The following is a 20,419-nucleotide window of genomic DNA, read 5'->3' on the forward strand; positions in this document are numbered from 1 at the left end:
GTTCATCTTCGGAACAGAAATGAAGATATTTTAGTTGAAATCTGATGGCTCTGAAAGGCCTCCATTGGCACAATGCACTTTACACTCTCAAGAGCCTTAAAAGGTACTAAAGACGTCGTTACAAAGTCCATCTCACTACAGTGGTTCTAAAATAACTTTATGAATTGGCGAGAATAGTTTTTGTGCGCAAAAAAACCCTAAATAACGACTTATATAGTGATGATGATTTCAAAACACGGCATCATGAAGCTTCGAAGCGTTATGAATCAGTGAGTCGAATCATGATTCGGATCGCGTGTCAAACCGCCAAACTGCTGAAATTTGGCGATTCAAACTGCTCATTCGACTCACTGATTCATAACGCTTCATGATGCCTTGTTTTAAAATCGTGAAATTCGTGAAACCGAAATCGGGTTTTTTTTGCGCATAAAAACTATTCTCGCCGAACCACTGTAGTGAGATGGACTTTGTAATGACGTCTTTACACTCTCAAGACCCTTAAAAGGTACTAAAGTGCCATTGTGCCAATGGAGGCCTTTCAGCGCCATCAGATTTCAACTAAAATATCTTCATTTCTGTTCCGAAGATGAACGGAGGTCTTACGGGTGTCGAACGACATGAGGGTAAGTAATTCATGACAGAATTTTCATTTTTGGGTGAACTAACCCTTTAAGGCTAAAAGTAGCTCCTAATTGGCCGATTTAGGAGAAACTCTTAAAAATAATCCTAATTTCACAAAGCATTTGTGTTAAAACCAGCTCCTAAATCTGTGAAAAGTTAGGGGTAGTCAAGAGGACTCAAGTCACTAAGACAACAATCCTAATGACTGTTGCTGGCAATCTGCCCAAAGACACTCTACACCATTGATGCAATAGGTAATAGAGCCTTGGGTGCTGAGCTGCTCTTCATAAATTTCCCGATCCTGTCCCCCCTTTCTCTCTTCCACTTCCGGACTCACCGTCCTATCATAATAAAAAGGCAAACAAAAATCTTTGAAAATCAATAAATAGGAAGGAAAATGTTTCATTACATGTGGCAGTTGTTTCATGAGTTCACACTTGCAGAGTAAAATAAGCCTATTTGGCGTGCTGTCTGAATTTAGACCCAGAATACTCCCCATATCCCCGGCTGGGAATAGAAAGCAGCCGAGAGTGAGGAGTCAGGCTGGTGGAGGGATGCAGAAAACTAAGATAAACTAAGCTGCGGAACAAGAGTTTTCAGGCAATTATTTGATGCTAACCTACATTTCAAAGCCCAAATGTATTCCTTTAAGTTGTACTTACTTGGCACCATACAAAGTTCAAATTTTCCAGTCTTCATATGTAAGAACTTCGACATTCATTAGTTTAGTTCATTTAATGAGGATCACTAAATATGTTAATTCACAATTTAAAAAAAAAAGTATAATTATCTACAGTATAAGCAGCTCAAAGTTGTCAGATCAGTTTTAAGGGAACAAAATTATATTCAGTTACGTTGATACAACAACAGTCCTCTATTATTAAATCAATGAATTACAGGAGTCAGAGTAAGCGCTTAAAGCTGATCAGACGACAAACTAAGTACTGAGTTTTCAACTTCCTCTGAGAGAAAAAACGTTTTCTTGAGTTCGTGTCTAGCAACTACAGTCTCAGAGTTTACTAACAACTTGTGGATGATTGACAGCCGAGGGAAACCCGCCATCAAAGGCCGCATTCAGGACCTCATCCAAAGTGCTGGCAAAAACAAAATCCAGGTCAGCTCGCACATGGGCTGGTATCTCCTCCAAATCTTTCTCGTTGCGCTTGGGGATGATAACGCGTTTCAGATTGGCCCGATGAGCTGCCAAGACTTTATCCTTTATACCTCCCACCTGTAGAGAGACCAGATATATCTTGTGAGCTCAGACAATCCACATCTCAGATGACGAACGGTTTGTGAGAGATCTCCTCACCGGCAGAACCAGTCCTCTCAGAGTGATCTCTCCAGTCATGGCCACATCAGAGCGCACCAGACGCCCACTCAACAGTGAGGCCAGACACGTTACTATGGTTACCCCAGCGGAGGGTCCGTCCTTAGTGACGGCACCTGCCGGGAAGTGCAAGTGGATATCGGTACCCTCCAGAGGATCAGCGCTGCCTACATCATCATTCAAACACAAACACTGTGATAAATCAGTCATGCTCAGTCGACTACGAACATATGAAATGTGGTGGAACTAAAAGCTGTCACATAAGAGTCAAGCTCAAATGTCTATAAATGACTACTGTAAGTACAGTACCATACAAACGTTTGGGGTCCGTAATCTCTTATTTGGAAAGAAATCAATCGTTTTATTCAGCAAGGATGGATTAAATTGATTAGAAGTGGCAGTAGTGTAATGTTCTATTCATCAAAGAATCCTTACTATATTTTTACAGTTTCCACAGAAATATTAAGCAGCACTGTTTTCAACATTGATAATCATACATGTTTCTTGAGTAGCAAATCAGCATATTAGAATGATTTCTGAAGGAAAATTCAGCTTTGCCATCACAGGAATAAATTACATTTTAACATATATTCAAATAGAAACGAATTATAATAATATTTCACAATACGAAATCATGTTTTTATTGCACTTTTGATTAAATAAATGCAAGCCAAACTTTTGACCGGTAGTCAATGTCTATCACTTACCATTAGAGAGGAGGTAGGTCTTGGCATTGCTGCGAAGCCAGCTGATCGCTAGATGGGCAGATTCCTTCATGACATCCCCCAGCTGTCCCGTCAGGGTCAACTGACCTTCTCCTTCCATACGACTGGCCTCCACAAACATGATCTCTCCACCCATAGGAGTCCAGGCCAGCCCGATTGCCACACCTGGTAGGGTCAGCCGCTCTGAGACCTACAAACATGTACAGCTCTGGTTACAAACTTAACATGCTTAATAACATGTCAAACAATGTCAAATAAATAAATACAGTACCGGTCAAAAGTTTGGAAATATTAAAGGGAAAGTTCACCTAAAAATGTAAATTCTGTCACCATTTCCTCAACCTCGTGTTGTTTAAAACCTGTGTGAGTTTCTTCCGTTGAACACAAAAGATGATATTTGAAGAATGTCGAAAACCAAACAGTTGATGAACCCCACTGACTTCCATAGTATTTTTTTTCCTATTATGGAAGTCAATGGGGCTCATCAACCGCTAACCCTTTATTTTGTGTTCAGCAGAAGAAAGAAATTCATACAGGTTTGGAACAAATTGAGGGCCAGTACATTTTTTGGGTGAACTATCCCTTTAAGATTTTTTAATGTTTTGAAAGTAGTCTCTTAAATCTCACTAAGGCTCATTTATTTGATCAAAAACACAGTAAAAACAGACAGTAAAGCTGTGAAATATTATTTCAGTTTAAACTAACTGGTTTCTGTTGTAATATATTTTAAAATGTAATTTATTCCTGTGATGTTAAAGGTGCACTATGTAAAATAAATTTAGTTGTCCAAACACCACTAGGCCAGCGTTATATATTTTGTTCAGTTGAGTACTTACAATATCCCAAATGTTTCCAACTATTTGTAAACAGGGTTCTTGTAGGTTTCAGTAAGTCAAATTTAAGACCTTTTTAAGACATTTTAAGACCATAAAGATTGAAATTTAAGACCTATACGACGCAATACCAAAATAATTTAAATCAAAGAATTATTTTTTTTTATCATTTTATTTCAATGAATTCAGTCATTGAAAAAGTATTAATTTAATTTACAGATAAAGCAATGACATTAGTAACCCTCCACAGCCAACAAGGTGCCAAATGCCCAAAACCTTAAGCGCAAAATGAAAATAGGCCAAACAAACTTGCCCTCAAATGAAATAGGTTACAAAACAGCATATTAATAGCCTAATAGAGAACAGGCTACTCCAAACTAGGGATGCACGATTTGGGGAAGATATCTATTTGCGATTATTCTGGTTAAAATTATTATTATTTTTTTTTTTTTTTCAAATGAAAAGTGTATGCATATAACATTTTATATATTAATGTTTATATATTAATGAGACTAATAATAATAATTATATTCGATAAATACAAATATTTAACAAAATTAGAAATATTACTATTACAATAACATTTTAATTATTTAAAAATTAAAATAGAGTATTTAAGAATAAATATAACAATATAATAACATTTATATTTTACAGAAAACTTATTTTACAAAAAAACTGCTGGGTTACCTGTTAATATGCAGACAGCCTATGACCAAAAATCATTAGAAAGGTCTAAAGATTTATTGAAAAAAAAAGAAAAAAAAATCTGTGCTTTTTATCTGTGGTATCAATTTCTTAAAGTCTATGTATTTAATATGAAATATGCGCCTCTTATGCATCTACTGTGGTGGAAAAACTGTACATTGGAGAAAAACATATGGATTGTCATATAAATGTATTTAGAGATAAGTATTATTTTTCATATTTGTTACCCAAACGTTTCATTCATACTGGAAGCCAGAGGGCGCCCTCGAGCTGAAACTCCACATTTGCCTCAGAGAAGTAATCGTTAGCCCTAATGTGAAGCTAAGCTAGCGATGTAGGATAAACAGAAGATAGAAACGCTTTGACTGATGAAACGAAGACAATAAACACGACTGCATCAAGATACGGTGTATTTGAGTTATTCAAGCCTTCACTATTTTCATAATAATAAGGTATGCAGTGCGGATTGAGTGCAGACTTTATCACTGTATACAATAATATAAAACAATGCATGTCTGCTTCATTCTGTCCAACAAAATACAACGTTCCTAAACGTAGATGTATTTTGCGGGCAGGTAATTGCATTTATCACGGGATTTGTAGTTTTATCACCGCGTACGTGTACCAACACCAATATCCCCCAGAAAGAACCACTGTGTAAATCTTGAGAAATTGCTATTTTAACCAAGGAACCGGGACGTGTGAGGGAGTCGCCTGTCAATGATCATATTTTATTTTGCAGAAACGCTTTACTCTCACTGCAGTGTGAACAAGTGTCATAGCAGCCACCGAGCGAACGCACAAAGTAATATCATAACATAATTTTCAACACACTCAGATGTGTCTAATATGATAAACAGAGCTGCGTTACCTCATATTCATGACCGGAAAAGCGTAATGGCATAATAAAAGTCCCGCCGGCAACTATGCCATAATAAAGGTCCCGCTGCTCGTGAGGCTTGTGTTTCGTTCTTCTTATTAACAATCGCTCCTACTTCTGCTTCATACTACAGTAACGTTAATAATCACATCCATGAACATGATTTCCGCCCAAGTCCTATCCCCGATTCTTTTCCACCGGCTGTGAGGTGAAGATCACATGTTCCAAGATTCTGCGCTCAAACTTGGCGTCATCAAACTACGCCTTTGTTTTGAATAGGCGACCTCTAGCGGACGGAAACTTTACATAGTGCACCTTTAAAGCTGAATTTTCAGCATCATTACTCCAGTCTTCAGTGTCACATGATCTTTCAGAATCAATCTAATCTGCTGATTTGGTGCTCGAGAAATATTGTGTTGCTTAATATTTTTGTGAATAGAAAGCTCAAAAGAACAGCATTTATTAAAAATAGAACCTTTTTGTAATATTTATTCATTTCATAAATGTCTTTACTGTCTTTTTTTATCAATTTAATGTGCCTGTGCTAAATTTAAGTATACATTGTTTTCTTTTTTTTTTATCTTACTAACCCCTAAACTTTTGAATAGCAGTGTATCATGATTTCTGAAGGATCATGTGACACTAAAATGGCTGAAGAAAATTTAGCTTTGCATCACAGGAATAAATTAAATTGTAAAATATATTACAACAGAAATCAGTTCATTTAAATTGTAATAATATTTCACCGTATTACTGTTTTTACTGTACGTCAATCAAATAAATGCAGCCTTAGTGAGATTAAGAGACTACTTTCAAAAACATAATAAAAAACCTTGTTGAATTGCACCTCAATGTGTGTTACATCTCTGCACCTACATGGCGAGAAAATGTATACTCTTGTTGTGGTCTATGGAATTTTCTAGAGAATTTATGTTGATTCTTGTTTATTTTGCTGCTGTTACCCTTCAATTGACCCTTGATCTATCAGTTGATGGAAGATTGTATAATGAATGACTGTGTATACGAGACACCTGTACCACGGTTTTGTTATTTTGTTAAGTTTCCAAATTTTTGACCGGTATTACAATTATTATATACATTTACATATCTAATAAACATTTAAACGTAGTTATTTTGTCAGAAATATCTTAAATGTTATGCAGCTTCTTCAGAGCTTCTTGTTACACATCTTACAAATTCCATAGAGCTGATGTAAACTTATGACCACATCTTTAAGTGCAGAAAAGAACAGCAAGCCCTTCTGATATTTATTCCCCGCACATATGATTGAGAATTTGCCTCATTAAAGGCCCGTTCACACCAACAATGTTAACTAAAAAGATAACTATATTAGAGTCCACACCAGCAGATGCTTGTTTGCCGCTTTAAATGCTCGAGCTTGTTACAGCAGGACGGATTCTGATTGGCTGTCGATGTTTTTATCGCTCATCCGCTGGATAATATCGCTCTGAAAGTGATTCCAACGGTATTGTTTCTCTGTGCTGTTATCGTTATAGCTATGGTGTGAACTCTGCTATTCTTTAATACTGAGAACGATTTTTAGAAATATATCATTATCTTTATAGTTATCGCCCTTGGTGTGAACGGGCTAACTAACTGCAGAAAGTTGAATGCTAACACAAGGGCTTGAAGGAGAAAATGTGTGTGATAGTTCAGCAGAACTGAAACAGGCTGACTTTGGCTGTTCTCTGACTGCCTCTGGTCTTTCCCTGTCCCGTCCCCATAGGCATGGCAGGAATGCAGCCTCCATTACTGAGAAGAGAGAGAGCACTTCTCTGAGAAACGCAACAGCACACACTGGGCCGGGGCGCAAACAGTCCGAAATGTTTGTGGACAAATGAAGAATAATATGCGAGTAATTTGAAAGAACAGGCTACTAGATTTGTACATTTTCTGAAGAAAATGGGAGTGGTGCTAGCTTATGCAAAACAGTAATATTGTGAAGTATTAATAAAAAAAATTGTTTTCTATTATAATATATTTAAAAAATTCATTTATTTCTCTGATGGCTTGTCACATGATCCTTCAGAAATCATTCTAATATGCTGATTTGCTGCTTAAGAACTGTTGAACGTCTTCTTATCAGTGTTGGAAACTGTTTTTATGGAAACTGATACATTTTTTGTTGGAGACACTGTAAAATGCTTTTGACTTGTGCTTTCTTATAAAAGAAGGAGAGACCTGAAGTGCTTTTTAGAAACATTTTCTTTCAAAGACACAAAAAGAGGTGCATCCCAATTTGCATACACACGCGGTATGTGAAGGGTGGTGCAGGTTTGACATCACTTTTTAGGTCAAAATGCAAAGTGATTTAGCATTTTTGCACTTCTAGTTCCCTCGTCCCGAAGTCAATGGGGTTTTGTTTAAATGGCTGAAATACAGTCTGTGATGAACACAAGCTCAAGACACTTTCACGTTTCAATCTACGTCATACAAATACATCAGTATTACCCCACTCGTGATTTTATTTAAAGCTGTTACGTGTCTTGAAAAAGGCGTTTGCTAACAAGTGGCTAGATGGGACTACAGAGGCTGTCGAGGAGATTAAATGTCATCACGCCGAGCAAACTCAGTCCGCTTTTACAACCTTAATATGCTCATAATTGTGCTCTTATAAACTATTCTAACTCAGACGGTCTTGGAAAATGTTTTGAGATAAAAACTGAGAGTTCTCAGAAGCTTAGTGAAGGTGAAGTTGAAGTCGAGCGACCGTGGTGTAGTCCGTTTATAGCCTACCTTTAGCTTTTTTTTACTTCTGGCGACTGCATTTAGGCTTCAAAATTCATCAAAGTTGTGTTCATCTGTGATAATTATCTTGTTGGACAAAACGTGCAAGAATCATAAACTTTTGTTGACCACAGAACTTGTTTTTTGCGATAATCCAAATCCTATTGGATTTTTGTCGAGGGAACCAGTGTGATGCTAACTGCCGGTTGGCCTACAAAGTGACGTTGTACATGCACGACTCTATTCTATTATTTTTAAATACCCAGATAATGCACTTAATTAACCAAAAAAATGAAGGGTGGAATGTTGGACACTTCATGCACTCAACTGTCGCAGCTTAATTATGTAGCGGAGAGGGAGGGGCTATCAGACTCTGATGCTGAATGACAATAACTTTGTAAAGTTCATACACTACACAGTAGAGTACATTGTGTATAGTGCCTCATTCAAGACAACTAAGGAGCTTTTTAGCATTCCTTTAATACTAACCTCCATTTCAAAGAGTGGCGGTCCAAGAATATCCTTAAGGGCAATGTGGTCAATAACAATTGGCATCTCTGGAGGTGCCGCTATCCCAGAATCCTCCACCTTGTTCTCTGTATTCTGGTCTGAAAGATATAGACAAAAGGTTTGTCGTCAATTTAAAACTTTAAAACTGGCGTGTCAATGTAACAGAGGTGGTTGATTGACATTTCATGAACTCCATTTAAGCAGAGATAAAAGCATATTCAGAAAAGTGAATTACAAGAGGGAAAAAAAGCGTAAATTTTTTTTTATTGCACCAGAACTTCCATTATCATGTCTATTTGAGGCTTTTCATTAAGAAAGGTGACAGACATTGAGGCCGGAGGGGGGAAAGTGAAAAGAAAACGCGAGAAAGAGAGCTGTCTGAAATAATGGAGAATTATAGGCTGTAGAAAAATGCCACAGGGGTCCAGCTAAGCGGGAGAGCAGGTGCTCATCTTAATTTTTGGGAGGAAACAATAAGGTATTATAGGTTTAATATAATACATAATAAAGAAAGCAGCTTCAGGGTGTATTTACTTGCATAGTATGTTTTTGAGCCTATTCTTCTGAAAGTGAGCGTTATGTATTAGCCCTCGCTTGGCAAGACACATGATTATGTACATGCCCCTTGCTGCCCACAAGTCATGTGACTAGACTCTTAATGACATGCAAAGGAGAATAATGTTCTGAAGAACAAAGAAGGAAAGAGCATATGCCATTCTGAGGAAAGAAATAATTAAAATGTCTTAAGACTTTATTGTGCATGATTGATCAGTGCACATTATTCTAGAAAAAAAAGTTTGCTTTCATAAAAATGAATCACCTTATTTTCTACTAACATAATCCAAGGACAAATAATATTAACCAATAATATCATCGCTCTCTTTTCATGATCTAATCACGTTACGATGATACAATTAAGTCCAAAATTAAGCCCAGCATTATTTTGCACTATATCTTTTCGCTCAGAAATTATTTATTTTACAGAATTTCATGCTGGCATGGAATCAAAATGGATCATATTTATTTTATTATTGCAAGTGACTGGACTTAAATGTGAATGATTAGTCCCTGCATATATCTTTTATAATTTTGTTTCACTCGGAAATCTGTAACAATAATGTAGAAAAGCTGGTCGCAACTTCTGTTTTATGGCAACTTTAGTTCTGCACTTTTTATTCAATAAAAAAACACAAAATATTATTAATTTAATATTCTTTTATATTAATTTATAATAAGGAAATAAGATAGTATATTATAAATCATTTTATTATAATTTTTTTATATTCTGTTTACACATAAGAAAATTAATTGTGCTTTTTTTTTGTTTTATGTTTTAAAAATGATCACACGGAGCGAGATGCTTCATGAGGATAGGCATGTTGGTCACATGCCCAGCCAAAGTCTACTTGCTTTATTTATGCACACTATTATTGGATGGCATTAGTGACTTTAAACTTTTGCTTGATGCTGCCTACAGCCACAGTATATTCCATATCAGTCAGCGCAACAAACAAAAAGTGCACCTTTAAAGAGCATCAGACTCCTGCTCCTTTATGAGAAACCGGCTACCTGATGAACTGATTTCCCTGTAACTTAGGAGGTTAAAGCAGACACTGAACCATAAGAGGGCCGAGATGTACTGAATGTACGGAGAGAGTGGATATAGCAGCGGGAAGCACATGCGACAGCTGTCATGATGTTAAGACTAGGGACAAACACCTGCTACAGCGAGCGGCAGATAGAGCCTGAGAGACTGAATACAAAATAAAGCAAAGCAAAAAAGAACCCCTGACCCTCGTCCCTCTAAATCTCATCTCACACATAGGCCATGCAGGAGAGGATTGAGAAACAGAGTTGGGGTAAATCACAATCTAAACAGAGCGTCAACTGGCTGGGCTATTACTTCTGTTACAGAGGAGCAGCTGCAGCGGGACGTGAAGGGGGGTTCTAAGGCCGTCTGTTAGCACGCTTTACCCTCCTCCACCCCTCAGGGGGCCCGTGCTTAGAGAGATTGATGACCAATATGTGCATGTGTGTGCCGAGGTTCTTATTATGTGTGAGACTAGTTTTTCCTGACTGTACGTTAGATATTTTCTCAGCATGGGTTGCCTACCCACGCGCTTCAGTCTGAACACACATCTAGAGTTAGTGTGTACTTGATTCAGTCTGTGTGGCACAGTAAGGGTATGTGTTATGGATTGTGCTGAAGTCAGCCGTCTGTATGTGGCAGGGAATGCTAAACCATTCCTGAGCTGCTACTGTCGCGGAGCGAAGCACAATACACATACAGAAACGTTTCTTGAATCAAATACATCCTTACAAAGTGTCTTACCAGCTGCGAGACTAGTGGTCTGTCATGAAAGGGATTTTTAACAAATGAGATATGATTGAGATTATATATATATATACAGTTCAAGAAAAAGTATGTGAAGCGCTTGCAGAATCTGTGAAAATGTGAATAATTTTAACAAAATAAGAGAGATCATACAAAATGCATTATTTATTTTTTTAGTGCTGTCCTGAATAAGACATTTTACATAAAACATTTTTTACATATAGTCCACAAGACAAAAAAAATAGCTGAATTTATTAAAATGACCCATTCAAAAGTTAATGAACAATTAATTCTCAATACTGTGTGTCGTTCCCTGGATGATCCACGGCTGTTTTTTTTGTTTTGTGATGGTTGTTCATGAGTCCCTTGTTTGTCCTGAGCAGTTAAACTGCCCAATGTTCTTCAGAAAAATCCTCCAGGTCCTGCACATTCTTCAGTTTTCCAGCATTGTTTGCATATTTGAACCCTCTCCAGCAGTGACTGTACGTTTTGAGATCCATCTTTTCACATTGAGGACAATTGAGGGACTCAAACACGACTATTAAAAAAGGTTAAAACATTCACTGATGCTCCAGAAGGAAACACGATGCATTAAGAGAATGGGGGTGAAAACCTTTGAGCAGGATGAAGATGCTCAAATTTTTCTTATTTTGTTTAAATATACATTTTTTTTTAAGTACTGCCCTTCGGAAACAGAAGATACTTACATGTTTCCCGTAAGACAAATTAAGTGCAATTTACCTTGATCTTCAATACGTTTTCATCATAGACAGTAAAAGAAATGGACACAGCGACTCCATAGACTTCAACAGAGAAAAGTGTCAATTAGAAGCAGTCACTTCATGATGGCTGAGCGTGACGTGAGCAGCCTGTCTGACAGTGGCAAGTCTTCTAGTAGTTGTGCAAAGTGAAATCTGAATCACCGAATCTTGCAGAGACGGAGTGTGTGAGCAGGGGCAACTTTTGGTAAGTATTTTGATGAATTATTTTGTCATTTTGCATAGTATTTATTTATTTTAATGAATTGCCTCATAGACAGTAAAAGATTGCCTGCGAGCTTCTCCTCCTGTCTATACGGGTCTCTATGGTAATTTCTCTACTGTGCGACAGTCACATGGTTAGCTATGATGCAATCGTTAGCCTATTTTTACAAAAACGGCTTCTACGGGGCGATAGTGTAAGATACAAGGTAATGGAGCCTTTTATACATTGTTGCGTTTCTTTAGAAATAAACAATGCACAAATGGAGTCTTTAAACGCCTCAGATGTAAAGTTATTCGCTGTCAAAGTGACGCCAAAATGAATGGGAGTCAATGGAATGCTAACAGCAGGTGATGGCTTGGTTAGCAATGGCTACCCCTATGGAAGATATACGCTTTCCGGGTGCTGGATTACCCCCTTGGTTTTCATCCCCTGGCTCTTAATGCATCGAGTTTCCTTCTGGAGCATCAGTGAATGTTTAGTGTAACAGCCGGCCTGTGGATCATCCAGGGAACGACACACAGTATTGAGAATCAATGGTTCATAAATTTTGAACAGGGTCATTTTAATAAATTCTGCAATTTTTTTGTCTTGTGGACTATATGTAAACATATTTTATGTAAAATATCTTTTTCAGGACAGTATTAAAAAATAATAACATGCATTTTGTATGATAAACCTTATTCACAGCAGCACCATCTTTGATGGGCCATCCTTTTAATGGGAATGAAAGGATGTGAGAGATAGACATACATCTCTTGACTGGGTTGTACTGTTATTTAACGTGTTTTTGGATTGTTCTGCAGTCAAAAAACCCCAGACAGTATGAGCTGTGATCTAGAAGCTTTATACAGCTTTTTACAGCGGATGCCATTGAAAATACGGTAAATCTATTGCTCTGCACTGAATGAGGTCTACAGATTTTCATAGTTACAATGGGTATAAACCAGGCGTAATGCAACATGTTTCCAGCAAGATGTACATTTTCCTGTTCTCAATGAAAGCAAAATACTGACAAAGTGTCATCCTAGCCAATCAGAACACATTTAACATGTAATATGTAGCTATTGTGGTGCAGAATTTTAATTCAATGAAACTTCAGTTGGCAGAGATAGCCATCGGGATGCAACAAAGACAAGAACACACTGGGACGCAGGACTTTATCTTTGCCTAAAGGCTACTACCATCAATCCTGAGTCTACGACTGAAGCAGAGCCTGAGGGAACTGGTGTAATTCCAGCCATAAACTACAATGATGTGTGAGATAAAAAAAAAAACCCACTTTTACCTGCATGCTGCTCATTGGGGGACTCTGCTCTAGAGACCTTACGACCTTCAGCGACCTTCACAGCCACCGCTCGACAGATGGCCCCGATCTTCCTCTCCAAAGAGCGCACGCCTGCCTCCCGTGTGTACCTACAAACACATTCACACACAAATCACGCTGTCATTTACTGCTGGCACTGCTGGGCAGGGGCCATGTATTGATTGCTTTTTAGCAGATAATCATCCCCAAATTAGCAACCTCTAAGGTAATTCATTAGTTTGCTGTGCAAATGTCTCTAATTGACGATCCCTGGTGGACTACAGACTTTTTGAAGAGAAGTTTGGCGGCCTGTCTTGAGATACGCTTTTGAAGGAGAAAGTGAGAAAGCAGAGGATCTAGGTTGCAGGAGGAAACCCAGCTGTGACCTAAACTGGCCCACTGTTCCTCTGTTTCACCTGATAATCTCTCTAAGGCCCCGTTTACACCTGGTATTAAGATGCGTTTGGGTCGATCGGATCACAAGAGGATGACGCTGAATACAAGAGTAAACGGAGTCTAAAACGTTTTGAGCTGGTCCACTTTCGACCACTTCTAGAGGTAGTCGAAAACGCATAGTCGAACAGCCACAAAAGTCTGCCTACTGACTTAACGCATAAACATTATGGGAAGCGCGATAGCCAGGCGGGATTTAAACTTGAAGTTTAGTTTGAGGATGTAAAATGTACCAAGCACAATGTTCTCTCACCACTCCTCATTTCTCACACGCACTCACAGCGTTTGGCATGGTCTACCAGAGCATGTTTTTCCGTCGTCCCCGGGTGCGTTCATAAGTAAACTGCCAAGCTTATTTCTTACATTAGATCGAAGGATCTGAAAAAGCCCATATATTTACCCGCCCATAGACCCTCCCCTCGAAGAAATCAGGACAGAAGTGGTCCAAAGTGGACAAAATAGATTAATTAAATGGGTATGTGTCTTCCCTCGTCTACTTGTGATCCGATCGACCAAAACGCATCTTATGGAGAGGGGGATTCATTTGTTAGTGTGTGTGATTAGTTCTTAATTGACAATGACTGCTCCTGTCTCGACACTTTAATTGTGTCCTTCTGTCCTCCACATAGGTTAAAAGTGCCGTTATCAGCCTGAACCTCTTTAGAACACAAATTGTGTGTGTGTGTGTGTGTGTGTGTGTGTGTGTGTGTGTGTGTGTGTGTGTGTGTGTGTGTGTGTGTGTGTGTGTGTGTGTGTGTGTGTGTGTGTGTGTGTGTGTGTGTGTGTGTGTGTGTGTGTGTGTGTGTGTGTGTGTGTGTGTGTGTGTGTGTGTGTGTGTGTGTGAGTGTGCATGCATACTTGGTGATGATCTCCTGTGTGGTGTCCTGTGGGATCTGGAGCTGTTGCGGGGTCAGCCCATGCTGCTCCAGCTGATGAGGGATCAGGTGCCGATGGGCGATTTCTACCTTCTCCTCCTGAATGTACCCTAATGAGACACATGCTAATATTCAGAACACAAATGACAATAAACTAATCAAGTATTCAACTACAAAAGCATCTGCTCAGCTGTAGGATTGAGTTAATTGTGTTCAAATTAAAATGGTCAGGAATTAATCACTAAAAATGTCACATCGTCAATGCCACGTCCTGCTGTCTTTTTTTGTCTGATATTGAACTCTGACCTGGCACCTGGAGGACCTCCATTCTGTCCAGCAGGGCAGGGGGGATGGTGGCCGTGGTGTTTGCGGTGGCAATGAAGAGCACTTGCGAGAGGTCAAAAGGCACGTTGAGGTAATGGTCGGTGAAGCTGTGGTTCTGCTCCGGGTCCAGAACCTAATAATGACCAGTTTATTTGCACAAAATTAGGCATTAACACAAGTTAGATTTACAAGATAAAGTGTGCAGTTTAACCACACATCAGATAGATCTCATTATCATGAAGTGCTGAAGATTCAATCATGTTTCTCATGATTATGACTGCTCTCTAGACTAAGGAGGTAACCATAGCAACAGGCTGCTCAAACCCCTTCTGTTAGAATCAGCACTGGATGGTACATCGACAAAACAAACAGTCATTATTTATTATTTTATTAGGGATTCATATATCATCATACAGTTCCAAACAAAGTTATAAATATGCTAAACAATAAGCTGTCTTTTGTCAATTGTTTGCTATGGGAGGCAGCAGAGTGTCTATTCCACGCTAAATGTTGCGCTTGGCTTTTTTTGCTAGCTGCCGAAAATGTTAAACATGTTTTTAACCGTTCCATCTACATTTGAAGAGGGATGTCTAATGGGCTTGACATTCACTTTTTTTGCTCATCAGCCACCGTGGCTAGTGGTTTCCCAAAGTTACTAAATGCAGTCCATTTACCATTTACTAGGCACTCAGCATGTTCACAGGCCACAATTTTGACATCGATACCATGGGGAAAACTTCCATATAGAAATCTTTAAAATGATCTCATATTATCTGCTGTCACTTTAAGACCTGACATACGAATCCATTATACTGTTACACACGCGTTTTCTTTCTCAGCTCTGTTTACGTTCACTTAACCACTTCAGCCCTTCTTACCCTCAAGAATATTACTGTGCAGTTTATTTCACCAATCCAACACTTTACAGTAACGTTATTATCAAAAGATTCACAAAGATGGATATTACTCCTTTGAACAAGCAAAGACATGAGTCATATTCCTGTTCGGATCACTACTGCCTTGTGTAGCTACTACTCTCAAACGCTATATTAGCTTGTTCCTTAGGTTGTTTTCTTCAAAATGAGACCATTTTCACATGTCTGTGAGCATGCATGGCCAAACCACACTGTAATATGTCACCGATGTCCAGATCAAAACATGTGATGCACGCAAATACTCTTATTATCCTTAGTTTTGATCGTCTTTTTGATGACGTCATCGCGTATTGCGTCATACGTCTCTATAGATATGTCCATCATGCTTCTAGACCAATCAGAGCCCAAGATCTCCCTTTACAAAGTTGAGGAGGCGGAGCCTTCTTTTCGATTTCCCAGTGGCTATGGACAGTCAATGCAGATGAGGAGGAGTTATTAGATAGTTTGGACAGATTAATCTCAATAACTTTTTTTTTGGAAGGAGATATCAAGAAAATTACCCCCCCCCCCCTCCCCCCTGTTTACTGACACCTAGTGGAATCAACAGAAACTTTCTGAAGGGAAATAGACCAAACAGATAAAAAAAATTAGATTTTCAAATAAATAAATTAAAAAATAAATCAAAATATTACTTTTTATATATGTTGATCATACAATTGTGAATAAATACAATATAATATATGCAATATTCCAGCACTGTGTTAAAATTTAGAGTGTTTTCTGTAAAATGAGACCATTTTTATCAATTTACACCAATGTATGTGGGTAGGGCGCTCTTAAATTCAGATATGCCTAATTCTCTAAATAATTATAAATATGCTGCAGAGCTGACTGTCACTTAGACTCACTGGGTTTACGTGAATACTCGCCAAGAAAAATAAAAATAAAAGGTGCGATACGCACAATCCCACAGCATAATTTAAGCCCTGTAACACCAACAATATTCATCCGGAGCAAATGAAACGAGTGAGTGAGCGGAGGCCGGTTTGTGTGTCAACTCGCTGTCAGAGAGATGAGAGAGCGAGAAAGCACAGCTGGTATCGTGTATCTATTTCTTGGAAAATGAACACTCAAACTGCTAACTCGCAAGCATTTCAACAGGAAGCAGCACAATCAGGGATTTGGTTTGAGGTCAAAAGTTTTTCCAAAGTAGATTTCGCAGCGGGTTCAGTTGGTCACGAGAATTCGTCACGTTAACCAACAGAACGCTGCTTGGTTTGAAAGTAACTTCTGTGTGAGCTGTACTTCATACATCCCTAAACTATGGACAACAGACAATGGATCATTTTGCCCACAAAATTTAGCTAATGTGACAGCACAGCACCTTAAATATTTAATTCAATTACATCACCACGCAAGATGATATTTGACAAAACTGCAAAAAAGATAATAGTAAGTCTAATTGTTTAACACCCATTCACACCAAGAACGATAACAAAGATAGTTTTAAAAATCCTTCTCAATTTAGAGTCCACATCACCACTACTACTATAATTGTACAGTCGAACGATATCTTTGGAATCACTTTCAGAGCGTTTTTTACCAACTGATGAATGAGCCTTTGTGTGAACAGGCCTTTAGTTAAGAAATAACACACCTCTCCAAGATACACCATGAGGTATGACATGAGTTATGTGACAAAGTTTAATACCCAGGGTTAAGGGTTTAAAACAAGATTGCTACAGCTATAAAAAAAAAACTATTTTTAAAATGCTTCCCCAAATAAAGCGTGTATACTCTTAGCCTCAGACAAACTAAATCACAGAGCTTTCTGCTGGGCTTTTTGTCAGGTCATGTCCGCCCTGTGATGAACTTCCCTATCTCCAGATCCTTTCTGGAGCACAATGAAAGGGCTCACATGCTTTACAGTAGGAGATGAACGTCACTCCCTGGATGATTTTCGAGTGGCGATCTTCTGATTACTCGATGCAGACTGCTGATCTCTGGTGAAATTGTAAGATACATTTCTCTCCCTCTGAATAATTGTTAAAGTACGTCATGCCAACAGATAAGAGGATTACAATCAGATATACAGATGTTCAGAGCATGCATGGGCCGATATTTGGATATCTATCTCAGTGGAAACAAACTGGCTCGTGTGCACAAACTGGCTCGTGTGCAATCAAGTGCATGCAAATGGTGATGTGTATGTGATATTGTGTACAGAAAGTACAACAAACTACTACCTGTGGTATGCACTACCCATCTGGGTAATACCATAGTGGAACAGAGCAACCTGCCCTGTCAGAAATATCTGTCGGTTTTGCACTATTCCATCTCCAGTTTTTCAATTTGAAAGCATATCACAGTACATTAAATCCGTCCACTTATATACAGGCCAATTTGAACACCTTTTTAACTTATTTAACCTTAATCATATGTTCTATCTATCCAGCCACCCTTATTTTCATCCATCCCTTCATCAAACCTTCCATCCAGGCAAACTTGTTTTGTCTTTTGCTTTAAGTCTCTGTCATGACAAAACATTTGTTTTAAGATGTCTTTGCAGTGTGAGACTGTGGTCAAGGCAAGTAGCAGTACTGTAACCTACATGTAGTTTCTCTCACCTCCAGCAGGGCGGCGGCAGGATCACCCTGCAGGCTCTTCCCCAGTTTGTCCACCTCGTCCAATAAAAAGACAGGATTGTTTACCCCAACAGTCTTCAGTCCATTTATAATGCGGCCAGGCATGCTACCAACGTACGTGCGTCTGAGGACGGAGACACATGGAGATAAAGTGGGAGTGGGAAGAAAGTAACAAAAGGGAGAGGTAAAAGATGGAGGACAACATGATGAGATGAGTAAAAAAGATCTGTATCAGGGCTCAGGTGTGCAAACTAAAAAGAAAAGATCACAATCTTGCAGCTGTTTTGATACAGTTCTATTCAGGTCGCTGTACTGTTGGTTGTCAGTAGGCGTTCCTGCATCTTGGTATATACTACTGGTGCTGCGTAGCTGAGTGCATCTGATGGGGTCAAAAACATTTCAACTGTAGCATTTCGTCCTACTGAACTACCAAAGAGGCAGGATACGAAGACAGACAGGATGGTGTTGTGTCCTAATTATAGTCATTAGGGTCTGTAAGACTCTCATTAAACTTTATACACCCTACTGTAGTAAACTAATGCAGACTCTTTTAAAGAAATGTGTTGTGAAGAGACAAATGCTGAGTGTGTGGGGAAAGGTAAGAGGACACATTTTCCGTAGGAGGGTGTGAAGTTCGACATTAACCAATCAGAAAACACAGAGGCTCGTCCTGGCCTGCAGGGTGTCATGATGTTATCACCTTCTAGTTTCTATAGTGAGATCAAAGGGAACATCAAAAGAAATCACAGTGCAGGTCAAGGTTTAAAGTTTCTCTCGTCAATGAAGGGTCACTACGTCACGTCTCTTTGGTGGGTTCATCATAGCCTGACACCTCAAGCTGACACATCTGCATCGCCGGATGATTTACATGTTGGTTATTATGACTCACCACTTGATTGCAAAATTGAATGGCTTGAGTTTCAAACGTCTGAAGGATCTTGGATTGGTAATGTAACACCCGGGGTTAATCACAGTGAAGTGAGGGTTGGGTCACAGGGTTTTAGCAATGCTGTGGGAATATAGGCTTTTTTTTTTTACAATAATCTTAAAACTGGTTAATGTTTGTATAGTATACACAACCGTTTAAATTTTTTTTTTTGCAAGAAATGAATACTTTTATTCAGCAAGGATGCATTAAATTGATCCAGTGACAGTGAAGACTTTTACATTGTTACAAAAAAAGTCTGTTAAATAAATACTGTACTATTCATCAAAGAATCCTAAAAAAATGTATCAACCTTTACACAAACATATTAAAGGAACACGCCGTTTTTTTGGGACTTTAGCTTATTCACCATGTCCCCCAGAGTTAGATAAGTCCATACATACCATTCTCATCTCCGTGCGTGCCATAACTCTGACGCACACACCGTTAGCCTAGCTTAGCACAAAGACTGGAGGTAAACGGCTCCAGCTAGCCTACTGCTCAATAAGTGACAAAATAACGCCAACATTATCCTATTTACATGTTTTGATGTGTATAGTTACATTGTGTACTAAGACCAACGGAAAATGAAAAGTTGCAATTTTCTAGACTGATATGACTAGGAACTATACTCTCATTCCTGCGTAATAATCAAGGAACTTTGTGCCGTACCATGGGTGCAGCGGCGCAGTGATATTATGCAGTGCCTGAAAATTGTCCCCAGCACGCTCTCTGTGCAAGCAGGTTGTCACGTTGGTTATGTTGATGGAAGTTAGTCTATTTTCAGGCGCTGCGTAATATCATTGCACCGCTGCACCCATGGTACGACAGCAAAGTTCCATGATTATTACGGAGTTGGCAGAGTGTATTTGGCACAGAAATACTCTGTCTTATGTCCAACACGTTTTTGGAAATTTTGGCCATGTTTAGCATGAGAATCCAACTCTTTAACAGTGTAAATAAGTCAGAATGCATGAAATAGCATTAGAACCCCTCTTTAAGCCTTGTCTGTGAAACCGGGGGAAAATTATTTAGGAGCATCAAAACAGCATACTAGAATGATTTCCGAAGGATCATGTTACACTAAAGATTGGAGTAATAGCTGCTGAAAATTCAGGTTTGCCATCACAGGATTACAGTTGTTCAAAAAAAAAAAAAAAAAAAAAATTACATTTTTTTTTCTGTATTTTTTTATCAAATACATGCAGCCTTGGTGATACTTCTTTTCAAAGACATCTTAAAAAATCGTACCAACCTCAAACTTTTACATGGCAGTGTATATTCTCATGCAGGCAGACTTTTGACTATCAGCATGAAGTCTGGCCCACACAGCTTATTCTGGCCA

The 20,419-nt window shown here is 38.7% G+C and overlaps 1 protein-coding gene across 1 annotated transcript in view; it reads right to left on the reverse strand.

Moving 5' to 3' along the window:
* Positions 1-559: 559 nt before the first annotated feature.
* The window catches only part of lonp2 (lon peptidase 2, peroxisomal), a 30,297-nt gene continuing 10,437 nt past the window's right edge, over positions 560-20,419 (reverse strand). Inside the window, exons 8-15 of the mRNA XM_079825192.1 lie at positions 18,132-18,273; positions 14,612-14,762; positions 14,289-14,415; positions 12,960-13,087; positions 8,335-8,453; positions 2,659-2,866; positions 1,934-2,118; positions 560-1,852 (exon numbers count right to left, since the gene is read on the reverse strand). Of these exons, the coding sequence (XP_079681318.1) occupies positions 1,631-1,852; positions 1,934-2,118; positions 2,659-2,866; positions 8,335-8,453; positions 12,960-13,087; positions 14,289-14,415; positions 14,612-14,762; positions 18,132-18,273 (1,282 nt within the window). The 3' untranslated portion in view covers positions 560-1,630. The remainder of the gene's footprint in view (positions 1,853-1,933; positions 2,119-2,658; positions 2,867-8,334; positions 8,454-12,959; positions 13,088-14,288; positions 14,416-14,611; positions 14,763-18,131; positions 18,274-20,419) is intronic.

This window comes from Gobio gobio (genome assembly GCF_949357685.1).
Source record: "Gobio gobio genome assembly, chromosome: 9".
Classification (NCBI taxonomy): domain Eukaryota; kingdom Metazoa; phylum Chordata; class Actinopteri; order Cypriniformes; family Gobionidae; genus Gobio; species Gobio gobio.